This window comes from Sciurus carolinensis, chromosome 13 (assembly GCF_902686445.1).
Source record: "Sciurus carolinensis chromosome 13, mSciCar1.2, whole genome shotgun sequence".
Taxonomy (NCBI): Eukaryota; Metazoa; Chordata; class Mammalia; order Rodentia; family Sciuridae; genus Sciurus; species Sciurus carolinensis.
In genome coordinates, this window is record NC_062225.1 from 86,865,784 (window position 1) to 86,887,913 (window position 22,130).

Here is a 22,130-nt window from a genome sequence, read left to right on the forward strand (position 1 = left end):
AAAGTTTACTCAAAATGTGAAAGTTTATTCTGCATAGGTTCACAGGAAAGTAAACATGTACTAGTAAACATTGTTTACTTACTGCATATAACAATAATGCCATTCACTTAGAAGGGGGATTTGAGTTTAGAAAGTTTTAGAGGAAAATGTAGAGTACAATAATCAACATGTTGAGGATAAGATACTATAAATAAAATCCTTAAGATTTGGGTAGAACTCAGCACTGCTCTTACTGCTATATTTTCAATAACTAAAAAGTGGTATCTCACATCCAATCCCAAAAATGACAGTTGTACAGGTGTAGCCCTTTTAAAATGGTAGCATTGTGCTTGAATTGCGAAGCCCCTTGGGACTCACTTCCTTGGCCTAGTGGAGATCACAGCTCTCAGCACCTTAGGATATTCAGAGACACAGTGCAGCCGAAGGACGTGGGCACAGAATGCCAGTTGACCAGGAGGCCCGCGCAGCTCTCCTGGCTCACTCAGCCTGGCAGGTACTGCCCGGCATCTCACATCAACCAAGGCCACAATCAAAAAGTGACCCTGCGGATTTATTTCAGTTTCACTTCTGATTGAGCAGAACCCCACTCCATGTTCATTTCGGTTGTGGAGAGAAGTTACTGCTTAAAAGATCCTGAAAGCTGAAAAACAGATGTAGTTGGCTTTTCAGGAAGTATGTGACCGTGACCAGAAGAGCGAGGGTCACTGGGCTGCCTGAGTATCTTCCATGGGTCACTGCAGTATCAGCACTGCAGTGTCAGCCCGACTGACCTCAGGAGTGGAGGGCGGGAGGGGAACACCTAAAACGTTTCTCCCTCGTCCTGGGTATTGATCCCTGGGCCTCCCGCATGCCAAGCAAGTGCTCTACCACTGAGAAACACCCCAGCCCTTCTTAACTTTATTTTGAAGCAGGGTCTCCCTACATTGCCCAGGCTGACCTGGAACCTGCCATCCTCCTACCTCAGCCTTCTGAGTAGCTGTAAGGACAGGCATGTGCCACCACACCCAGCGAAATTGGCATTTTATTTTTTAACAAGTTTTAAGTGCTCTCTGAAGTCCTAAATACCTCTGACTTCAAAGTTTCCTGAAATGATTGACTAAATATATAAAAGACCTTCGCGTAGCAATGAGCTGTTTTTTTCCTTTGCTTTAGTTATTCAAAATCCACTGTGTGTAGGAATAAGGTTTCCGTCATTCAGCTTTTATGATGGGCTTCCGGTAGCGAAGTACTGTGGCTGTTACCCATATATTTAAAGCCAGCATGATCACAAAACGAATAAGAACTGAAAAATAATCAGAAAAATGTGGGTATTAAGAACTTGTCCCATCATAGTGGCAACCTACCTCAGGTTTCACCCCCAGACCAGAGTGGATCAGAGTACCTGGGAACTGAGCTTCCTGTAATGAAGCCTGCCTTGGGCCACCTGGCCTGACTTCACAACTAACCCTTGATCACCTTACACGCTTCATTTCGAGTGGTCTGGCTCGGACTAAGTACAGCTCTTTTTTTTTTTTTTTTGGTGCTGGGGATCGAACCCAGGGCCTTGTGCTTACAAGGCAAGCACTCTACCAACTGAGCTATCTCCCCAGCCCCTAAGTACAGCTCTTTAAATCCCTTTCCACATTTTACATGGAGGGTTAGGTACTGCTGTCTCAGTCCCGTCCGTGCTGAGCACAGGTAGAATACTTCGTTCTACCAAGAATGGGCCCAGATGTCAGAGCATATTTTATAATGAAGCCACCATAAATTGATTCTGTGGAATAAGTAGATGGCTGTTACAACGCCTTTAAGGCAGCACTGATAAATAGGCTTATGGGGTTTAAAATTGCTTTGTGACGGTAAAACACGTAAACATACGAACTTACACTGTTTTTAAAACTTACCACCAAACACACTGGTCATTTTCAGGAACAGCAACCGTAGGTAAGAAACCTTATTGATTTTAGTTTTGCAACTTAGTGTTTCATCTGTAGGTTTGTTTTGGTTAGTTATGGTTCGACTCTCCTTTCCCTGACAAGAGTTCTTCAGGTCCTGTGGGGAAGACCTAGGCCTGTCTCCATCCCCATTCCCGGACTTGATCTAACTTGATGCTTTCATCAGAATAAATTTGTTATAGTAGTGACTTCAATGCAGGGGCACTCTACCGCTGAGTCACATCCCCAGCCCTTTAATTTTTTATTTTGAGCCAGGGTCTTGCTAAATTGCCAAAGCTGGCTTCAAACTTGCAATCCTCCTGCCTCAGCCTCCCTAGTTGCTGGGATCAGGTATATATCACCATGCCTGGTTTAATCAGAATGATTTTAACCTACAACCAGAGCTGATAAGAAGAATTTGGGCCAAAGATACAGCTTCTGGGAAGGAACCAACAAACACATTTCCCTATTCTGAAGCAACGTCTCAATTAGCTTATTTAAGGGTCTGTGTGCTGGGGACATTTTCTAATCTTAACTGGATCAGTGAACAGACATGACCGTCTGTCCTAATCGTTCTCCAAGGACTCATAATATTCACCACACTCGATTTGGGAGTTGAACATTAGCCTAAGGAACTACTAAATTCCCAGTTAACCAAAGCAGCTTCTCCTCCATCACGACATGGTCCATCGATGAGGTCACTCACCGACTTTACAGAGCCTTTAGAGGCTTCTCCTGCCTCCTGTTAATATGAGGCCCTTCTTCAGCTGGCAAGGTCCTGACGGCAGCCAGCCTCACTTCCCTCACTCGGTGTGCTCCCCGCTGCCCTCCTCTGCACTCCAGACTCAGGACCCTCAGCTTCTCCAGGCCTGAGTCCTCTTTGCTCCAGCCTTCACATGTGCTGAGCCTTGTAAGAGACTCTACCTCTCTGATCAAAGCTCCCTTCTGCTTTAAGATCTCGCTTTTCTTCAATCTCCTCAGCTCCCGCAGACAGGTCGGGGTCCCATCAGGTGCAGAGTGGGTGGTCTGGCTCCGGCAATCCCTCTGCCTCGGCCTACGGAGTAGCTGGGGACTACAGATTCATGTCACTACTCTGAAAACAGAACATATCCGGTAGCTAAGTGTGTGGTTTCTGCACCGTCATTTTCATTTCTGAAGTGGAATCTACTCTTGTGCATACTCTACCCCAGGTACTACAAGTAGATGCTCAGCAATAAAAATGGCAGCCAATGAAGACAAGGAACACACTGTGGCTGTCCTGAGTCCACAGCCCGAGAGCCAAGTTGGTCTGTTAAAGACAGTTTCCAAAGAGGAGGCACATAGAACACAAGTAGGAAGTGGGAAGCAAAGTATTTTTGCTTACTTGTAAAATCATTGGTGGTCATTAAAGTTGTTATTATTCTTGCTGTAAAAGAAAATTGGCAGCAATAAATAACTTGCTTCTCAGACATTTTGGTGTTAACTAATGTCTTCCCCCTTAATACACCAAGATATACCGACTGGTCTTGGAAGGTTTGGTTAGGCAGAGCACTAAACAGCGCTACAATCCACAACCACCTGACCATCAGCCATCCTCCTGGCCGGCTGGTTAGGAAGCTGCTCCTGGGAGCAGAGGCAGTTTCTAGAAAGTAACTGAGTTCTGCCCAAGGAAGCTGAAGAGACTGAGCTCCCCTTCCACCGACTCTGCGCCCACCCACAACCCCCACCCTGAAAGCAACTTTCAAAGTCTCATTTGCATATTGAGCTTCCTGGTAGTTTCATTAAAGAAAGGCTCCCACATATTAAAAACAATGTTTTCAAATCACTGAAATCTACCTCGGCTTTCACAGGTAAGGAAACTGAGGGCAGAAAAGGGTAAGATGTGCCTGAGTCTAACCAGCACTGCCCCGTTCTAACTAGGTTTTCTGGTAGAACCCTTCACAGTGAACAGGATCTTGGGGTAGGGTAGCCGTTTAAACAGGCACCCAGCAGGGGTAGAACTGGATTAAGAACCTGCAGCTCAAAGCACCAATAGGCCTGAAGGGCGGAAACCAGGCACCTGGGGGGCACGGGGGAGCTGGAGAGAAGGATAACAAAATTTCAGTTTGACAAGTTCAAGAGATCTCTTGGGCAGCACGGTGACTACAGACAAAGGAGAAGATGAGGGTTACATGGCAGTGACCAGCTCCAAACAGCGGCCAGTGGAGGGAGCAAGGATGGAGGCTGAAGATGCACACTGCACCCGTTTCTGCAGGGGTGTGCAAGAGTTAGCCTCACCTCGCAAAACGACACTGGCTTTAACACAGTTTACTCTTTCCCTATGACATCACAGAGGCCCAGGGATGTGCCTAGCATGAGCGAGGCCCTGAGTCTGATACCCGGCACTGCGCAGGAAAAAAGTGAGTCCTCAGTTTGCGTTTCACCTCCTCAACGAACACCTCCGTACTCACTGAGCTCAAGGTGCCGTGTGACAGAGACTGCAAGAGAAGACACCATCTCTGCAGTCACAGCACCTTCTAGAAGAAAATTTATAAGCAACATTTAAATATGAAAAGATCCGCCCATAAATTTGGGAGCTAATAAGTAATATCGCTCATTGGCAATTCCTGAAGAAATCGCACATGTAAAACACAATAATACTTGAGTTAAAAAGAAAACTTTAAGAAGTCTTCATTTTAAGTAACTTTAGACATTAAAAACCTCAAACCAGCAATTTCTCTGGATGGAGAAATTGGTCCTCTAAGTCGTAGAAGAACAATGAAGTATAATTAAAATAATAAAACTACACTCCTGTGAAGCCATTATGGTATGAGTGAGTTATAAAAACATGTCTGCTTACATGTAGCACATAGGCCTGTGTATTCTAGGTAGTTCTCAGAAGAGTCCAAATGAATCATGGGAATTTTAAAATGGAGACTAAATGATATGGAGGCAGAAAATCTCCATTGGGACAAATTAGTGATGTTCATTCTCAGAAAACAATGTGTGAGGGCTGGGATGTAGCTCAGTTGGTAGGGTGCTTGCCTCGTATGTGTAAGGCCCTGGGTTCGATCCCCAGCACCGCAAAACAAGACTAACAAACAAAAAAACCAATGTGTAATTTTTCTCCCTTCCTCCCTCCCTTCCTTTGTAGTACTGGGGGCTGAACACAGCAGGCCTCTACCACAGAGCCACACCCCCAGCCCTTTGCCCATCCTCCTGCCTGCGGAGATCACAATGGCCAGCTGACAAGGGATGTTTTTCATCTTTTAAATTTGTTATAAAGATTCAAATTTTTGAAATATATCAGAGGATTCAACACAATCAGTCTCAATGCTTTTCCAAGAAGAGAGAACTGTTAATATGAGGCCAGATATTTGGAGGAAAGTATTTTCACCTCTTGTTATTTATTTTGTGGCCACTGGAATACAGATCACAGATCTTGCAGAAAATGGAGAGCAGATGGCATTGAACCCACTTTGTAAACATGGATACTCTTAGTGAGCAGGACCTATCGGAATAGCTGTTTGCATGAAGCTAAATAGATCACGAAGCTTGGAAACCAAGCTCAGGGGAGGCCGCTGGGCCAGGTGACCGGGTCCTTACTTGCACAGGTGTACGCTGAGAGGCCCCAGGTCAGCGCGCTCACAGCCCCCGAGTCTTGCACTTTCCACAGGTACTGGAGCTGGGCAAACTTACTGGCCGCGCTGATGAACGTACATAAGTTCTGTTTGCAGATAAAACGTGAGAAAGTCAGACCCAAAAAGCACCAGATGCAGTGCTTTTAAAGCCAAAGATCTCCTAAACCCTAAGCAGCCAACAGCAGCTCACCACCCTGAGTTCCTGGCTGCTCTCATCTTGAGTTCACGGTGGAGGTGCATTCGGGTCCTTGCGACCTGTATAGTCAGAAAGTCTCACAAATTAGCCTGCAGCCCACAGGACCAGGTCGACAGCACCTGCGCCTGCAACTCCAGCCGCTGGGTCAGGTACAGACCCAGGGGAGGCAGTTGGAAGTCTGGAGACCAGTATGGAGGCCACTGCCTCACCCAGGTGGTGCCAGTTGCGAATGGTGGCTAGTCTAGCTCCAAGCAAGTGGGCCCTGAGGAAAGAGACTGGGCAATCTAGGGAGCCAGGCAGAGCAAAGCAGCGAGGACTGCAGAGGGACACTCCCATGAGGCCAGTCCCAGGGCCCGAGGCTGCTCAGCAGCGGGGGAGGAGCCAGGCGACAGACCTGCTCTACAGAAGTTTGTTTGCTCCATATTCGTCCAGGCTCCTCTTCCGGGAGAAAAACCTTTGAAATCTTGAAGTGGTTTTCTTTTGGACCAGCACTAAGAAGTGTCCCCTCTTAATGCACATATTCAGCAGGAGAGCGTGGCGCCTCCCCAAGACCTTCCCCACCGGGAACCGGATTGGAAGGCGCAGGGAAGCTCCAGCGGCTGCAAGGGCCGCTCTCAAGTGCCTCCATCCCCTTTTGTGGATAAAGGGCAAGCGGGCGAGAGGTCGGTGTGCCCGGGAAGCGCGGTTCAGGACTCCCGGGGAAACCATCCGCGGGCTCTGCTGCACTGCGGCTCCAGACTCGCGGGACCCTGTACCTTGTCCCAGGCCCCGGGGCTGCCATGAGAAGGGGCAGGGTGAACACTTGTTGAGGGATCGAAAGATGGGCCACCCAGGGGAAGGACACAAGGAAGTCACGAAATGTGATCTCACGGATGGGCGGTGAGAGCGCCCGGCACGCGGCCTTGACCTTTGGGCTGCCTCCTGATGAGCCCGGACCACCGGCTTCCCACCTCCCCAGGGTGAAGGCCCACGGCTGTGCACAGCCTCATCAGCCCCGGAAGGCCAGACGCAGAGACACGCTTGTGTGGGTTGCTGCATTTAGCAAAGAACGCAGGACGCCCAGTTAGACTTGAGTTTCAGACGAGCATCCAGTACAACACTACACGGCCCGCGGAGTAGCCAGACTCCAGGTGCTGCTGCACCCAGCAGGCTGTGGGGTGGCAGGCAGTGGCCGCTGACCACCAACGAACTCGCCTCCTTCTCGCTTTGGGGAGCGACATTCACTTCTGTCATCTTAGAAAGATCTGTGGTCAAGTGCATCCTGACCCACTCTCAGAATCCCATGGAAACTTTGGGCTCTGAGCTAAGTAAGGAAAAAATAAGACCTTTTCCAAAGAGGAAAAAAAAAAAAAGGGGGGGGGGGCAAAGCGAGAAGAATGAGGATGTGGCCACTATGTAATTATCAACCCAGGAAGTTCTCCCGCTCACAGGAGATCCCTCACTCTCAGGCTAATCACACTCGGTCAATAATTACATGTTGTGCTGTGAGGATGGACCATGGGCACCTGCTTTGTGACAGGCAACACTCACCATGGCCAGGTCAATGATCCACTTCTGCAGGCTGAGGATGAACCAAGAAGACACAAATCTGACCAGTGCTAAGGGACATGGCAGCAGGTGGCTGGCAGCCCCACCCCAACTCCCATCTCCTGCAGATGTACCACCAGGATGAGCAGTGTGTGGAACTGGGGCCTGTTCCTGTTAGAACGTGCTGGACTTGAGGGTTGGGGAGATAGCTCAGTTGGTAGAGTGTCTGCCTTGCAAGCACAAGGCCCTGGGTTCGATCCCCAGCACCGCAAGTCCTGGACTTGGAAAAGACCAAAAGGACTGCCAGTGAACATCAGCTCGAAGTTTAAAGGAGCAGAAGAGAAACACGAAGTACCCAGTGCTCAGGGGTTACTCCCTGGCACCTGAATGTTCCCAACAGGTTAACACCTGCTTAATTCCTGACCATGCAGACATCTCCAATTTATTGTCAAAAGTTAAGCGCTTCTGCTGTGAGTGATGGCACACACCTGAATTCTCATTGGCTGGGGAGCCTGAGGCAGGAGGGTCACCAATTCAAGGCCAGCCTCAGCAACTTAGCGAGTCCCTAAGTAACTTAGACCCTGTTCCAAAATAAAAAAAAAAAAGGATTGGGGATGTGGCTCCGTAGTTAAGCACCCCAGGGTTCAATCCTTGGTACCCCACCCCCACCCAAAGCTAAGCACTCACAAAAGAGGTTCATGATTACACAAATGGTACGCCTCTACTTCATGTACAGAGAAACAAGATGTATCCCATTTGTTTACAATAAAAATAAATTTAAAAAAAAGACGTCCAAAGCCCCAAAGCAGGGATTTCTGAAGACTGGTCAAGTGAACTTCTTACTGACTTCCTTCCCCCTTTCCCACCAACTCTCTGGTAAAAATGAAACGGCCCAGGTGGGCAATGCTGAGGTGGGGGCACCGATCTGGATTTTCATTCTGGCCTGGGTGAGCAGTGAGTCCCGCAGAGCAGCCTAAGCAAGCGGGAGGGGTGGCCAGGGGTCCCTGGGCTGGGGCAGCTCGCTCTCCATGTCTCAGCCTTAGTTTGCTCACCTGCTCCATGAACTTGCCTGCCCTCCCTACTTCCTAAGTGATCAGCACCCAGGAGGAGCCCAAGAGGCTGTTACTGTATCTAATCACATTCATTAATGAAAGGACCTGACATAGATGCAGCGTGTGCGGCAGGTACCCCAGAAGGCTGTGGGGATCCAGCCCGCTCTAACTCAAGGTTTTCAGCTGATTTTTGTGACTTTTCCCGCCCCCAACTCTATACCAGCCCACTTCATTCTATTTATTCCCAGTATATGTCCAACATTTTATAAAATTTGACCAGTAATAGAAGCTACTAAAATTCCAGAGATGACTCATTTGCAGCATTGCCAGATTCTCTGGATAAAAATACAGGATGTCCAGTCAAATACCGAATTTCAGATCAACCCAATTTTTTTTTTTTTTTTTTTTTTTTTTTTTTTAGTGAAGCATGTCCCATGCCATATTGGGGAGATATATATATATATATATATATATATATATATATATATATTTAGCTCATATAAGATGGTGACCTCCTTATTTGCTTTCTGTAGGTCTCAAATATCAGAAGGGTAAAAACGTCTTGCAGATGTTCCAGACTTCAGGGCCCAGTTACATGAATAATTGACTGATGCTGTCAACACCCAAGTTTCGTGATCTACAGTCTCAGCGCTTGCACATGGATAAGCTGCTGTGTTTTGCTTAAAAAGCAAATCACACAATGCTTTTCATCTTCAAAGGACTATTTTTGAAACCCTTCTCCCCCTGGTCTAACCTGAGAGTAGGAGGGCAGCACAGCTCTGCGGGGCTTGCTCACAGGGAAACTGAGTCCCGGGAGCCCAGCCGCAGGGAGACAGCAGGGGATGGGAACTCCCCTAAGCACCGCCTTCCTTCCCCGTGGGAAGGGCGTGGCCATCACACAGGAGTGGCAGGATTGGTGAGCCGGCACCGCCACTGAAAGGCTTTCCTGGCCTTTTCAGGGTGTGGAGTTCAGCAGGAGAGTAACAGGGAGCCTGTGGACGGGGCGGATCCTGCATATGGGGGAGACCCCAGGCTCCCAGCCCCTGAGCGCAGCCTTGACCCAGAGTGTGACTGGCACTGTGAATCAGCCATCGCAGGCCCACACCCTGGTCTACAGGCCATGAGAAGGTCAGCGGGTGCGTCAGTGGTAGGCAGCTGGACGCCAGGTGCCCTCATGGTCATTACTTAATGCTCGGGGAATTTTTCGGGGAAGGAAGAAATGTTCAGATAAACAGATAACGGTCAGCGGCGCTGCTCTTGGCAGGGCTGACTGTCCCTCAGCGGGGAGAAACCAAACCTACCTACCGAGTGATGTAGGGCACAACCAGGGTTCCCTGTCCTGGGGAAGCCACTATGGGCTGGGGTCCGTGCGGACAGACTGTGTAGTTTAACCAAAAATCATATAGCTGGTGAATGACCTGGCTTCAAAATGCAAGCTGAACCAGACCCCCATTTATGTATGCATTTCTCTCTCTCTCTCTCTCTCTCTCTCTCTCTCTCTCTCTCTCTCTGTGTGTGTGTGTGTGTGTCTGTCTGTCTGTCTGTCTGTCTGTCTCTCTGTCTCTCTCTCCTACTGGGAGCTGGGATGGAACCGGCCTCACACCTATCAGGCAAGGGCTCCATCCCTGAGCCCCAACCGCCCTGCGATCCCAGTTCTCATTCTCCGATGCTGAAAGGATACACAGCCAGGTAGGGTACCGCCTGCTTCACGTTTCCGTTAAAGTGAAAGACACAGAGCAGGAGGACGACATCTGAAAGGAAAGGTCCCGCGTGAGGGGGAGGGGAGGGCGCGGGCAGACCCAGCGGGCGGCAGGGCCCTTACCTTGTGCAATGAGAATGGGGTACTCCAGGTAGGTGAGCAGCGGGTTTCCATAGTAACACTGGTAGCGGAGGAAGACCAGAAACCTGGGGACAGGGAGCACAAATGTTCACAGACCACTCTGCACCTAGCCAGGCCCCAAAGACCGGTGTGTTTGTTGCGAAGACTGGTGGCATGGAACCCATGTGCCGCCGGACGGAAGTTGGAGTAAAGTGGATGAAATGTCAATCATCCGCATGACCCGGGCATCCAGAGCTTGCTGGGTGCTGGGCTGCAGTGCAACACACATGATCGCTATCAGGCCCTTAAAGACAGCTGTTTACTAAGAAGTCTTTACCAAGGACAAAGGGCTGACCCGGACCCAGGTCTGCCAGTCTGCAAAACTGGGCTCAGATGCCACCCTCAGACGGTGGCACTCATTGTTGTCACTCTGAGAAACTGCTTAGGCACAAAGGATCTGAGGGGGGCCAGGTATATCCCTGGATGGGGGTGGGGTCTGAGGTGGCCTAATGAAAGGCTGGCAGGAGGCTGTTTTAAAGCAGAAGGATGCTACCTGGTCACCTGTGATGTCTTCCAGAGGCACCTCCCATAGCCTCTCATAGGGAGAGAGGACCAAAGAACAATCTCAAGGCCACCAAGAACAGTCTAGCTATGTGAGCAGTTGGGGGTAAGGGCTGGAGACCCCAGGATCCTGCCCTTATTAATAGTGCAGGCTGAAGCCTCCTGACTTCTGGCTCACACAGGGCTTAGCCCAGCCTCTTTCCTCAGACCAGAATCCCCTGCTGTTCTCTTGGGCTCTCTGTCCCCTGCCCAGCTGTCCATTGCTCAAGTCCTTTGCTCACCAGAGACAGGAAGGGGTCCACATGAGGGGCCTGGTGCTTCCCACAGGGTCTTCTGCCTAAGCCAGTAGGGGCAGCGGAAAGCCCTGTTATGTTAGCAAAGCATAAGGCAGCTGGGACCTGGGCTTCCGGGATCCTGTTTCTGACAGTATCCAATTCTAGGTTTAGCTGCAGGTGGCCACAGATAGGGAGGCCAGACCCAGTGCCACCCTAAGCAAGTGGGTCTCCCCAGGCCTGGGCCTCAGGGGTCAGCCCCCACGTGACTAGCAGGGTCCCCATAGCCTGGCTGCCTGCTGGACCTGGAGGCAGGGTACTTTGCAGTTGGCCTAGCTTCAAGAAGCAGCAGGTGACTGGAGGGTGAGAGAGCTGTTCCCTGGCTCTCCTCCCAACGGGCCCCAGGGTGTTGGGTGGAGAGGGAGGAGGCTGCTACTGAGCTGAGTGCCTGGGTGAAGGAATGCGGGTCTCTGTCACACTGCCCACCACTGCACAGACCTCCTGGAAGGCAGCCAGAGGCCCACAGGAAAAGCCTGGAAGGCCAGACTGCACAAACCTCAGGGGCCCTCCACATTAGTCTCGGTAGTTTACAGACCATGTGGGGGAACTGAGGCCAGGGCCATGTAAGAACTCAGGGAAGAGATGAAAAGCCTGGACTTCCTAGTGCCAGCCAGAGTGCTGCCTGCACCCCAAGCTTCATCCTTTGCTCCTAGGCTGGTCCTCTGGTGTCATCTGCTTTTAGGGGGGCTCAAATTTCCCACCTCTCCTGTGGCCTGGGAGGGTGCAGCAGTATTTTTTATTTTAAAAATGTTTTTGCAAATTAAAAAGTAATAGTTAACATATTTGTTATAATAGAATCAAGCCAGAGAGTCATCTGACACCCAGCCCATTGTCCTGTTTATATCCCTGTCTTCTCTGAGAAGTCATTTGAGTTTTCTGCTTCAATACATATGCTGGAGATTTAAACAGAAAAATACACCCATATGGGCACAGCAAGCAACCCAAGAGACGAGGGCAGTCTGCACTTGAACAAGTCTTTTCCAAAGCAGTCTTACTCAGAGGCCAATGCTCTGGGTAAAACTGAATAGCAGCGGCCAGCAGTAAGCCCCTCCTAGGGTCTGAAGTCCCAGCCAGCCCCTACACCCCTTCCTGAGATCTCCTTGGCTCCCTTCTGTGTGGTCCTGGGATGAAGGTCAAGAACGCGGGGCCCTAAGAGGAGAAGAGGGATTCAGAACTGACTCTGGTACTAGAACCCCTGACACCAGTTTCCTAACACCACTCAGAACTTTGGTATCCCCATCGGTAAGTGGACATGCCAGCAGTTCCTGTCTCCTGGTCTGTTGGACATGCACACAGTGGGTACTTTAAAGGGGGTTCCCATGAGGATGTCTTCCTCTTCCTTCTTTGGTGTGAATGCATCTTCCAGTCTCACTGTTTCTATTTTGGCCCTGAGCTTAGGTTCCAGAAGGCCCCTGCCTGGAGAAATCTTTTGTCATAGCTATCTCCTGCCCCTCCCTGAAGATCCAACCCAAGTGGCTTCCCTCCAGGGTGTGATCCTGGTCTCCCCAGGTCACTCTGGCATTCCCTGGTAACTTCAAGACATTTAATACTCCAGTGGACCCAGTTATCTCAAAAATGTTTCAGTTTGCTCAGAGCAGGGTCGGAAGAGGGTCCATGCCCTCCAGGAGACTGACCTGTCTTTTTTTTTTTTTTTTTTTTTTTTTGGGGGGGGGGGGTACTGGGGATCGAACTCAGGGCCTTGATGCTTCAGAGGCAAGCACTCTACCAGTTGAGCTATCTCTCCAGCCCCTGACCTGTCTTTAAGTGTGGAGTATCAAGGGCTGTCTGATGGTGGTAGACCCTCCTGCTCTCATTCTGGAAGCCCCCAGCCTCGGTCTGGTTAGGGCCAGACACATGGGCATGCCCACTAGGGAGGCAGGCCTGCCCAACCCTGGCCTCCTCCCCAAGGAAGGAGGGGGAAAGAAGAGAGGGAAGTGGGCGGGGGAGGGGGAGGGTCAGTGTGCAGAGAGCAAGGTTCCCGCGAGCTGCCCAGCCTACTCCGATTGTTCTATTGTCAGCGGTGAAAACAATTCATACCTCCTACAGTAGAGGTGAGGATTAAGTAAGGCCAGGCACGTGGTGCACGGAGGCCACTTGAGAAAGTGCTCTGGATCCCGAGGCCTGTGCCGTACAATTGCTGGCGGAGGCTGAGAGAAAGCTATTGGAATCCAGGGTGGAGCCTAATCGCTTCATCAGGCCCTGGGAGGGAGAGGGGCGTCGGAGTGGGATTTAACACAGCCAAGCTCGAACCCCAGCGCCTGCGGGCTGGGCACTGGCCCTGCCGTGGACGGCCGTGGAGGCAGGTAGGCGGCCAGGTACCCAAGAGCCTCCGCCATCTGTACGGTGATCCACAGCAAGCCCCCCGCCCCCCAGTTTTTCGGCTGTCTGGCCCAGGAGAGCCCACACTGCCCGGCAGGTTTGTGCTAGGAAAGCCGTTGGATAAGGTGTTAGCTGACGCCGGATTTAAGATGAGCCCACCTCTTTGTCCCCCCCCCCCCCCCCCAGTCAGCTGGCATTTCTCCAGCAGCGCAGCGAGAGCGGAAATACAGGTAGAGCAGGTGATGCGGGTTGGGACTCCGTTGGCATCCGTTTTCCACTCAGCCCTGCACGGGCAGCCTCCGCGGCTCGGCAGGGATCGAGCCGAATCCCACTCCCGGCTTCCCACGCCCTCGTTCCCAGTCCGCACCAGCAGTCCCTGGGGCCACTTCTTGCCCTTTACTGTGCCCAGTGCTTCATCCCGCCAGCCTCTCTCCTCCCTACCTGAAATGCAGGCTGCCTCCCACACCCTGGGCCTCCACCCGCTCTCTCCAGATCCATCCAGCCGCGGTGGGGGGCGCCCCGCGTAGTTATTCACCAGCCCGTGAGGGTCACAAACCCTCCGGTCAACCGAGCCTTTCCGGAAAGGTCCCCCGCCATCGGTGGGAACCCCATCGGGCCCCCCACCGGAAGCGAGTGCCCAAACCGGCCTCCGCAGGGTGCGTGCAGGACCAGCCCTCAGACAGCGGGTGACAGCGGGTAGCGGGCGGGAGGAGGGTCGAGCCCTCGCGTTTCAGGGGCGTGTTTTCCGGTCTTTCCGACCGAAAGTTTCAGAACTCTGCCGCACACAGTTAAGTCTCTAACTGCTGGGTTGGCGCTGCCCGCCGGTTGGATCCCCGCCCATCCTTCAAGCGCCAACCCAGGTTCCCTTCCTCTATCTCGCCAGGGTCTGATCTCCAAAATACAGAACTTATATCACAGTCCAAGCATTCCGTCTTATAGGAGAGGGAATCCGGGCCGGGAAAGAGACCGATGGTGCAGGTAGGTTTAGGTCGATGACGGGCGCAAGGTGCACATGGCTTTGCTCAAGGCCAGTGGGTTTGTCACTAAAGGACCAAGCGCTGATTCCGCTGGGTGTCAACTTTCTCATCTGTAAAATGGGCGTGAGCAGTCAATCCGCACCTCCCCTGGCTTGGGGAGGAGTAATGAGGAGGGTGGGGGCGGCCCTGGGAAGCGACCCCAGCCTCCAACCCCCGACCACCCTTCGCTGCCCCGCCGGACTTAATGACCCGGCTCTCCCGGGTTCCCAGCTCCTTCCAGGCCATGCCGGGCCTTACCCGGCCAGCTCCAGAAGTAAACTGGGGAGGCTGATGCCCCGCGCGCTGCGCGCCGCCAGCTGTGCGTAGATCTGCGGCAGCTTGAGCGCGGCGCACACGGCCAGCGTGCTCCAGTTGCAGAACCACAGCAGCGGGCCCTCCATGGCGCGGGCTCGGTCGCAGCTGGAAGCGGGTGCTCAACCCTCGGCCGCCAGCCGCGCGCCTCCTTCCGCCTTCCCGCGCGCCTAGCAGCCTCCCCGCCCGGGCCCCGCCCTGCCGGGGGCCGCCCCAACAGGACGCGCGAGTGACCGTCCCCCGCCCCGCCCCGTTCGCGGCGACCGCGCCTGCCTGGGCTCAGGGCCCGCCCCGCCCCGGCCTGCTTCCCCGATCGACCCGCCCCCGCAGTCGCCGGGTCCCGGGGCGCGGCTCCCTCCGGTCCTGCCCGGCCCTGCCGCTGCTGATTCACTTCTCTGAACCCAACGCACCCTTCCCAGCCGCCGGGAGACGCCCAGGCAGCTCTGCTTCGCCACCGGTCGGGGTGGCAGAGGGCAACGGGCACCCCGCGGGATGAGGCGGCACTCCGAGGGGACTTTCCACTCCACGAGTGTTTTCGTTTCTTTTTTCCGTAAGCGTTTTAGAGAGTAAAACTCAGAACGCTTAGCACTCCAGCCTCGTCTGCGTGCATCCCGCGGGTCGCAGGGCAAGGCCAGGGACCAGGGCTGGGTAGGAATCCGGCTCCCAGCACCACCTAGGGAGTGCACCTGCTCACGGGTGGAACGAACGCTGACGCTGGCCGCTGACCCTAGCGGAGGCAGAAACCCCCGGAGCTACCTGCTGTGGAATGGAGGACCCTGGGTGAGGCAGAGCAGGAGGAAGAGGCTTTCTCTGTGGCTCCGAGACTTCTCCCCACACGGCCGCTTTGCGTGAAGACAGATGTGATGAAGTGACAGTGGCGCTTGGTGTCAGCAGACCCCAGGGGTCCTCCCAGCATAGGCATCAAGATCTTCATTGAACAAACGCTTAACTTCTCTGTTGCTCAGGTTCTTCATTTTAAAGTGCGGAAAACCGCAGAAGGTTATGGAGAATCACTTAGTAGGTGCTCAGTGTATGGTATTCCCCGCACCAGGTGCAAACTAGAGAAGAGGTGTGGGGATTCTTGGGCACCAACTCTGCTCTCCAAACTGTGGGGGCAGATGGCCTAGGTGAAGTCAGGTTTGGGCCTCCTCTGCTGCAAGGTATTGGGCCCCACTCAGTGGCCCAGCTGGGACATCCCCGCAGCAGGGGACTTTTCTGCACAGATGACTGCATCAGAACAGCTGATCCTGGAAACTCCTCTGTCCTCGGGAGGCTGGGGAGTGCTTGGGTGAGGGGTCCTCACAGTTGGCCCCCTGGGATATCTCTCCAGATCTGCCCCCAGGTGGCAGAACACTGTCCCCTCCCCACCTGCACATTCACATGGACACCGCCCAGGCAGCAGCCTGCCCCTGCTCCTCAGTCACACCTGGGCACATGGGCTCCCTGCCTGGAACTGACTAGAGATACCTCCACAGGGGACTGGAAATTGAGCGCTGACGTCATTGTCCCCTTGGCTCTTCTCCACAACCCAAGAGATGCAAACTCCAGAGCCATTGGTGGTGGCCAGTCCCCCACCTTTGTTTTTTATTCCAATTCCCAAACCTTTGGAAAGATCACAAAAATAGTACAATGGACACTTACATACCCTCCGTCCAGATTAATCAGTTGTTGACACTTCATCCACGTTTGCTTTGTCTGTCTCTATGCACCAAACATTTGTGTTAAGCTACTGTGAGTTTGTTATTGACACCACAGCACTTTACAGAGCACCAGGTGGGACTCCTAAGAGCAAGAATGTCAGGCCCAAACCTGATTTCACTCGGGGCCCCGCCCCCACAGCTTTGAGAGCAGTCAGTGCCCCAGAATCCCCACACCCAGGACAACCATCTCCCTGCACACTCTGCCTGCGGGTGACACTAACGCAGTGTTTACTCCATCATCTACTATTTTACTCAGCAAAGTGTCCCTTATAACCAGTTTTGCTTGAACCCTGGAGCTGGATCAACTATGATCTGTCTTTGCTCTGCACTACTTCCTTGGCCTGCCTTTGTCTTTCACGACATGGACGTTTTTGAATGCCAGCTATTTGGCAGACTGTCCTTCCATTTGGGTTTCCCTGGAGTTCTTTCCTGACTACACTCAGGTTACATTAATTTATTTACTTATTTATTCATTTGGCTGGAGGACTTACTACCTGGTGTCAGCTGTCTTGGTCTTGGTGGGGTTGAGTTTATTATGTTGGTTAAGTGGTATGTTCTAGATTTCAGCATTTGCTATTCCCTAAGAATTTTTGACCCAATGTTTTTTGTGTCTTTTATTCTTACCTAAATCAGAATTGCTATAATAGGCATCAAAAGGTGATTTGGGAGCACAATGGTGCACGCCTGTAATCCCAGCAGCTCGGGAGGCTGAGGCAGGAGGCTTGAGAGTTCAAAGTCAGCCTCAGCAACTTAGTGAGGCCCCAAGCAACTCAGTGAGGCCCTGTCTCTAAATAAATATAAAAAAGGGTTCAGTTTTTGAGCGCCCCTGGGTTCAATTCCCAGTACAAAAAAAAAAAGTGATTTTGTTATTATTTATTTTATATTCTTCAATAGAAGAGTTCCTTATCAGTATCTGAAATTTTAAGACTTATTAGGATTTATTATTATTATTATTGTTATTATTACTGTTATTGAATGGAGTTTGTGGGCTCTGGCGATGGGAAGTGGGCTCTCAGATGCAGCCAGGTATTAGCCCCTGTTTTTCTTTTGTTCCTGGGAATTGAACCCTGAGTCTCATGCATGGTGCTCAGCAAGTGCTCCACCACTGAGCTACACCCAGTCCTTTCAGGGTCTAAGGTGCCTGGGCTGACCTCAAACTTTGATCCTCCTGTCTCAACCTCTAGAGTAGTTGGGATTACAGGCGTATGCCAGCAAGACTGACAGGTATGGGCCCTTATTGTCCTTCATTTCGATGTTCGTTGCCTCAGATTTGTCCTGTGGGAACCCCTTCAGGTTGTCCCTTCTGTCCCTTTTACATTCTGTGTCAAGTTTGAACACTGCCTTGTTTTCTAACACAGGAAGATGCTCCTGGCTTACTTGGATGGTGGTTGTTTTTGTTTTGGTTTTTTACTGTGTGGAAGCGGAGATGCTGGATCTGCCAGAGAGCAGAATGAGGCAGAGGTGCTCAGAGAAGCAGTGATCAGAGGCGAAGGAAGAATCCTTCCAGGCCTCACTGTGCTCTTTGGCTCCTGATTCCAGTCCCTTCCTGACCCCTGACGCTGCCTCGTCCGTGACTCTGACACCACGTATCTCTGTTGATGATGCCTCCTTTGCTCTTGCTCTGCCAGGGGCCAGGAGGCCTCCCAGCCCATCCAGCCTCCTGGACAAAGCACGAGACTGGGTCAGGACCTGGTCTGGGTTCCCCTGGTTCTGGTGGGTGGTTCAGGGGTGGGGAAGGTCATGTGCAGATGTCCTCTTGAAAAGAAGGCAGGTGGGGCAGGGCGGGGACGGGGGTGGTGTGGCTGTCGTGAGGGTCTCCAAGGTCACCCAGGTTGGCTGCAGAGTGCAGACATGCTCAGCATGCAAGGCCACCTGAGCATCCTCTAGTGCAGCTGGGCCCCGTGCTGTGGTGGCGGGTGAGAAGACTGCTGCAGGAGGCTCTGGAACCAAGAGAACAGGAAACATGTAGGCAAAACTTGTGTGCAGCCCGAGCTTGCGGCTAAGGTCAGCCAAGGTCAGCCAAGCCCCAGTGACATGAAGACCTGTGAGCCAGACAGGGTGGTGTGTGGCATGGTGGCGCTGCAGCTGGCTGCTGCACTCAGGGCTACCTCAGTGCTCAGAGACTCCAGTGCTGCAGCCGATGCTGCCTGGGCATCTGCCTCCTCCTCCTCTCCCTGCGACCTGGAGCGGGAATGAGCCAAGTCGGACTTTTGAGGTGGATCCTGGCTCCTCACGAGCTGGGTGAGCCTGACCAGATGGAGCCAAGCCTTTGGCTTAGTTTCCAGACCAAACGGTGACAAAAATAGCTGCAAAAGAGACGTGGGCACCATGCCAAGCTCGGCCTGCGTGTATCCACTGCACTGTCTGCAAGTGTCGTGCTTCCAGGAGTGGCAGCAGCACTGGGGCCCAGCCCCCACCCTCCCTCCAGGGCCAGGTGGAGAAGCTCAGTGAGTCCTAACCTGCGCAGGCGCCACCACCTGCAGTGGCAGGGCCTGGACGTCCCTCATACCTTGTGCTCCTTTCTGCTTTTTTTTTTTTTTTTTTGAGGGGGTTATAAAAATAATATATATGCGTGCTCATGTCAGGGACACAGACTGGGTCTCTAAGGAGCTGGTTGTGTACCCCGCAGCTTCAGGAGGGGCATTTGACCGTCGTGTGATGCTGCCGTGGTATGATCTTGACCCTGACTCTGCTGGCTGCTGACGGCAGCCCAGACCTGGGACCTCAGGTTGGAGGGGGAGCCCGGCTTCTGGCTCAGACTCCTGACACCGAGAAGCTGCGCCTCCACTGCCAGCTTGCAGGCCGGGCGCTGCGCCTGCCCTGCTCCTCCTGGGCCTCGGAGGTCTTGCGCCACAGGCGTGCGGGTCAGGGTGTGCAGCGGGGCCATGGGAGGGGCTGTGTGGAGAAATTATCTGGGACTCTGTGCCTGCGGGTGAAGGCGTTGGCACAGTCTGCTGACGTATGTGGTAACTAGAACTACACTGAACTGCTGCGTTTGAACCCCACGCTTACCACTTGCCAGTTGTGTGACCTTGGGCAAGTGACTTAACTTCTCTGTGCCTAGATTGCCTCTCCTACCAGGTGCCATAATGTCCACCCACATGGTTGCTGAGAGGATTAAATGCAGTAGAGGATAATGCAGTGGCACTTAAGGTTAGTTGGAAGGTTGAATAAAACCCAAGCAAGTGTTCTTCCTGCTCCCTCAAGAGGCCTTCTGCAAAAAGGGAGGAGTGAGGCAGAAGCGGGAGAGGAGGAGAGGAGAGAGGAGAGAGGAGAGAGAAGAGAGAGGTGGGGGCGGGGCTTGAGACCACCTGGAAGCTGGCTTTGCAGGCAGAAGGAGCTGCAGGCCGGTGGCCTCTGGAAACCGAAGGCAGGAAGCGCGCCTCCCCGCAGCCTCCCAATGGAGCCCCCACCCTAACCCACAGCTCTGGGCCCCTTGACTTCGGCCCGGTGACACCGTGTCGGACTTCAACCCTCAAAACTTTAAGATGGTACACTTGTGCCTCCTCCAGTCACTCAGCCTGTGGCCCTTTGTTACAGCAGCTGGAGGGAACACAGCAGGGCCACGGAGGCACGGAGGTTTGAGCGAGGTTACAGGCCAGAGTCGGCTGCAGGATTGGAACCCAGGCCGTCGGGGTTCCCGGACGCAATGCCAGGCTCCCTTTCACAGCGTCCTGGCTTCCCGAGCGGGAGCAGCCGGGGTTCCGTGGCCGCGCAGGTTTCTGGAGCCCGCTCAATCTGTGAGCCAAGAGAACCCCCAAGGCTGCCAGGGCCCCACCTCACACCCACCTGCCCGGCCGCACAGCCGCCTCGCTGCTACACCGGCTGCAGCTCCTCCTCCAGCTTCTTCTTGCGAGCCCCTTCGGTGAAAGAGAAGTCCAGGCGGATGAGGGTCCTCCCCAGGGGCGTGTCCACCCTGCTGCCCACAACCTGGTTTGCGGAATTGGGGAGCGTGTCCGAGAAGAGAGGCACGTGGTCCGGCAGCTTCTCAGGCTCCTTCTTGTTGCCCTGAGGAGAGGGGACAGCCTGGTCAAACGCTCTTGTGGCACAAGGAGAGACCTTCATGCTCGCGCACCCTCAGGATGGAGAGCCTGTTTCCAGCGCTCTCTGGATGGTTTCCATCTCAGTCTGGACCGGAGACCCCCCCAGAGCGGGCACCTCTGTAGCCTTGGCGGGACCTGCCCCTCAGCGCCCTGGGCCCCCTCCTGGGTCCAGACCTCCTGATTTTCCTCTGTGACTGGGGCGATGGAGGGAGGGACCTTGTCTTAGACCTCCTTTTATCCCTTCGACCTAAGATGCTGCTTTCCATATGGTGGGAAGTCAGAAGTGGGGTTTTTTGTTTGTTTTTATTTTTACTTAGAGTGTAACATTCAACAGAAAAGTGCACAGATCGTAACCACATAGCTCAAAATTTTTTCACAGACTCGCTAACCCTGTCTAGATTAAAAAAAAAAAAAAAAATCAGCTCCCAGACCCCTCCTTTCAGCCCCTCAGTACTATCCCCACCCCCAGGAAAACCTCTCTTGACCTCTGACTCCAGCCTTGGTTTTGCCAGGTTGTCAACCTTATGCCTATGGGGCCCTGCCTCCTGGGTCTGGCCTCCTTCCACACTGTGCCTGTGAGGGTCCTTCTGGTTTTATGTGTGACTGCAGTTCACTAGCTCCCGGTTTTCCACCCCCGAGTTATGTGACTATCCCCAACTTGTTCATCGGTTTGGGGTGATTCCAGATTGTGGCTCTGATGATTTGTGCCCTTTGGGCATCTGTGCACATGCCTCAGGGAGTTCTGATGGCTGAGAGGATCATCTGACGAGCTGTCCCTGCCCCTCCTCAGGGTTATCTTGTGTCTGATAGAAGCAACGTGACCAGTCAAGTAAGGAGAGCCTGGCTTTCACCCGGGACAGCCCCCGCCCAGCTGGCCTCCCATTTGGGTGCCTGTCTGTTTCATTGGTGGGGTTGCCAACAGAGCCCTCAGCAGGGAGGGACTCCTGCAGGCTGGAAGCCCCACTAGAAGTTCAGTGCAGGACTCAGGGTTCAGTGAACTTCATTTTCTCCTTGAGGGCACATAGCGACAAGCCCCGCAAGGCCACGAGGCAGGCACTGAACCTGCCTGACGGTCAACACCTGGACTGACTTTCTGCGCTGTTGGTTTTCTGGTTGGTTCTCTGGCCATTCTTTGCATAGCTAGATCCACTTGTGCATCCCTACTCCATGCTGCACAGGCTGAGCACCAACTTATTGGCTGCCTGGGTGGCGTGGGCTGTTTAAATCACCTTTGTCCTTCGCTTAAGGAGCTTGCAGCCTGGCAAAATGGGTCCCTGCAGTACCACACTTCACGCTGTGCCAAAGGGACGGGTCAGATGTGCTGGAGAGTCAAAGGAAGAGGTGATGCAGTCCATCCTGCTCAGACAGGGGAGGCTCCCCAGGAAGGGAGGCCCTGGAGCAGGGCTGGAGGCCTGAATAGGGGTCCACCCGGTACAAGGTGGGAGGGGCATGGTGTGTCAGAGGCACGGATCAAAGACAGCACGTGGTCCCCATGCCATGAGCAACGAGGCTGGGGAGGGGCGCAGAGTGAGATCCCTTGAAAATCTCAGGCTTCATGAAGCCCCGCCCTCGGTTCTGGGGGTTGGACTTGGGACTGTGCCTGCTGGGCCAGCAGGGCTCCTCCTGGCCACCTCTCCAGTCCTCTTGTTTTCATTTTCAGACAGGGTCTGCCTAAGTCACCAGGCCGGCCTCCAACTTGCCATCCTTCTGCCTCGGTCTCCCGAGTCGCGGGGATTACGGT

The 22,130-nt window shown here is 53.1% G+C and overlaps 2 protein-coding genes and 1 long non-coding RNA gene across 8 annotated transcripts in view; 1 reads left to right on the top strand and 2 right to left on the bottom strand.

Annotated features, from left to right (window-relative positions):
• Nucleotides 1-14,836, bottom strand: Slc66a3 (solute carrier family 66 member 3). Of its 2 annotated transcripts, XM_047522632.1 has the most exons (7): nucleotides 14,593-14,834; nucleotides 10,110-10,192; nucleotides 9,969-10,038; nucleotides 7,239-7,296; nucleotides 5,478-5,598; nucleotides 3,277-3,318; nucleotides 1-1,282 (listed from the first exon to the last, which is right to left on the bottom strand). In XM_047522632.1, the coding sequence occupies exons 1-7, from the start codon at nucleotides 14,733-14,735 to the stop codon at nucleotides 1,191-1,193; spliced, it is 609 nt and encodes a 202-aa protein (XP_047378588.1). In that variant the 5' UTR covers nucleotides 14,736-14,834; the 3' UTR covers nucleotides 1-1,190. The 2 variants fall into 2 exon arrangements, with proteins under 2 accessions (XP_047378588.1, XP_047378589.1); XM_047522633.1 differs by lacking the exon at nucleotides 3,277-3,318 and having other exon boundaries at nucleotides 14,593-14,836.
• Nucleotides 14,108-22,130, top strand: part of LOC124963136 (uncharacterized) — an 11,079-nt gene continuing 3,056 nt past the window's right edge. Inside the window, exons 1-2 of the long non-coding RNA XR_007104664.1 lie at nucleotides 14,108-14,296; nucleotides 22,050-22,128. This is a non-coding gene — a long non-coding RNA (uncharacterized LOC124963136). The remainder of the gene's footprint in view (nucleotides 14,297-22,049; nucleotides 22,129-22,130) is intronic.
• The window catches only part of C13H2orf50 (chromosome 13 C2orf50 homolog), a 12,082-nt gene continuing 6,163 nt past the window's right edge, over nucleotides 16,212-22,130 (bottom strand). For 2 of the 5 annotated variants that reach the window (XR_007104661.1, XR_007104663.1), the window contains 3 exons: nucleotides 20,136-20,354; nucleotides 18,455-18,652; nucleotides 18,188-18,286 (listed from right to left, as the gene is read on the bottom strand). Coding sequence is in view for 2 of the 5 variants with exons in the window: in XM_047522634.1 (XP_047378590.1) it covers nucleotides 18,202-18,286; nucleotides 20,136-20,354 (304 nt within the window). In the remaining 3 variants the exon portion in view is untranslated. Of the gene's footprint in view, nucleotides 18,287-18,388; nucleotides 18,653-20,135; nucleotides 20,355-22,130 lie in introns of all 5 variants that reach the window. The other 3 variants (XM_047522634.1, XM_047522635.1, XR_007104662.1) reach the window with 2 other exon arrangements.